Below are 1,515 nucleotides of genomic sequence, written 5' to 3'. Positions count from 1 at the left end.
TGTCTGTGTGGGGATGTCATTTAGGAGTGCAAGCCAGGGATGGGACTGGGGGAACAAATAGCTTTTTAATTGATTATAGCCCCAACAAATGCGACCCACACCCCTTTAAATTTGCCATGGCTGCTTTTGTCTTGCCCAGTCCACTCCCATCTCTATTTAATGACCCTGCATTCTGTCTGCCTGTCTGAGTGTGTATAGTGACTGGGGCGGATGCTTTTACTTGCAATAGAAAAATAATGATTTCACTCATCAAGAAAGGCTTGGCTAACATAAGACATAGGGAACAAAAAGAGAAAGGTGTTTACGTGTTGTTCTACGTGTTGTTCTACGTGTTGTTCTCCGTGTTGTTCTACGTGTTGTTCTACGTGTTGTTCCACGTGTTGTTCTACGTGTTGTTCTACGTGTTGTTCTACGTGTTGTTCTACGTGTTGTTCCACGTGTTGTTCTACGTGTTGTTCTACGTGTTGTTCTCCGTGTTGTTCTACGTGTTGTTCTACGTGTTGTTCTACGTGTTGTTCTACGTGTTGTTCCACGTGTTGTTCTACGTGTTGTTCTACGTGTTGTTCTACGTGTTGTTCCACGTGTTGTTCTACGTGTTGTTCTACGTTTTGTTCTACGTGTTGTTCTACGTGTTGTTCCACGTGTTGTTCTACGTGTTGTTCTACGTGTTGTTCTCCGTGTTGTTCTACGTGTTGTTCTACGTGTTGTTCTCCGTGTTGTTCTACGTGTTGTTCTACGTGTTGTTCTACGTGTTGTTCTACGTGTTGTTCCACGTGTTGTTCCACGTGTTGTTCTACGTGTTGTTCTCCGTGTTGTTCTACGTGTTGTTCTACGTGTTGTTCTACGTGTTGTTCTACGTGTTGTTCCACGTGTTGTTCTACGTGTTGTTCTACGTGTTGTTCTACGTGTTGTTCTACTACGTGTTGTTCTACTACGTGTTGTTCTACTACGTGTTGTTCTACGTGTTGTTCTACGTGTTGTTCTACGTGTTGTTCTACGTGTTGTTCTACTACGTGTTGTTCTACTACGTGTTGTTCTACGTGTTGTTCTACTACGTGTTGTTCTACTACGTGTTGTTCTACGTGTTGTTCTACGTGTTGTTCTACGCTGGTACACAGGACTACTATTGAGATTTCCTTGTGGCCAAAACTGACATGAAGGACCACAAAGTATTTGAAGAGTAGGTTGTTCCTTTGTGTCTAGAAGAGGCAGTGGTTTCAGGGTAGTGAAACCTGAACCTCCCCTGGTCAAAAGTAGTGCACTAGGGAATAGGGTGCTATTTGGGATGCTGCCGCTGCCTCGTGGAAACACCCTGTCCCACCATTTTGATTTAGTTGATTTTTATTTCATCTTTTACAGATGAGCCCTGTAAGTACAAAAATATACACATCAATACAAAACAGAGCTGTGAAAGCACAACAAACACAGTAAAACGTCCTCAGTCAACAGTCTGAATTACCCTAGAGCAGTGTTCTCCGATTTGGCCCATGGGGGATTTTATTTGCCCCCCCCAGA

The 1,515-nt window shown here is 43.4% G+C and overlaps 1 protein-coding gene across 1 annotated transcript; it reads left to right on the top strand.

The window, feature by feature from the left end:
- The first annotated feature begins 236 nt into the window (after positions 1-236).
- LOC120062886 (ATP synthase subunit a-like) lies at positions 237-1,130 on the top strand. The gene has a single exon (XM_039012952.1). The coding sequence runs from the start codon at positions 237-239 to the stop codon at positions 1,128-1,130; it is 894 nt and encodes a 297-aa protein (XP_038868880.1).
- The last annotated feature ends 385 nt before the right edge of the window (positions 1,131-1,515 follow it).

Source organism: Salvelinus namaycush, chromosome 18 (genome assembly GCF_016432855.1).
Source record: "Salvelinus namaycush isolate Seneca chromosome 18, SaNama_1.0, whole genome shotgun sequence".
NCBI lineage: Eukaryota > Metazoa > Chordata > Actinopteri > Salmoniformes > Salmonidae > Salvelinus > Salvelinus namaycush.
The sequence above is the reverse complement of the archived record's forward strand: the minus strand, read 5'-3'. Positions and strand labels throughout refer to the sequence as shown.

What these genes read in the sequence shown, in the direction of transcription:
- LOC120062886 (XM_039012952.1), top strand. Translation starts at nt 237, where the DNA reads ATGATTTCACTCATCAAGAAAGGCTTGGCTAACATAAGACATAGGGAA.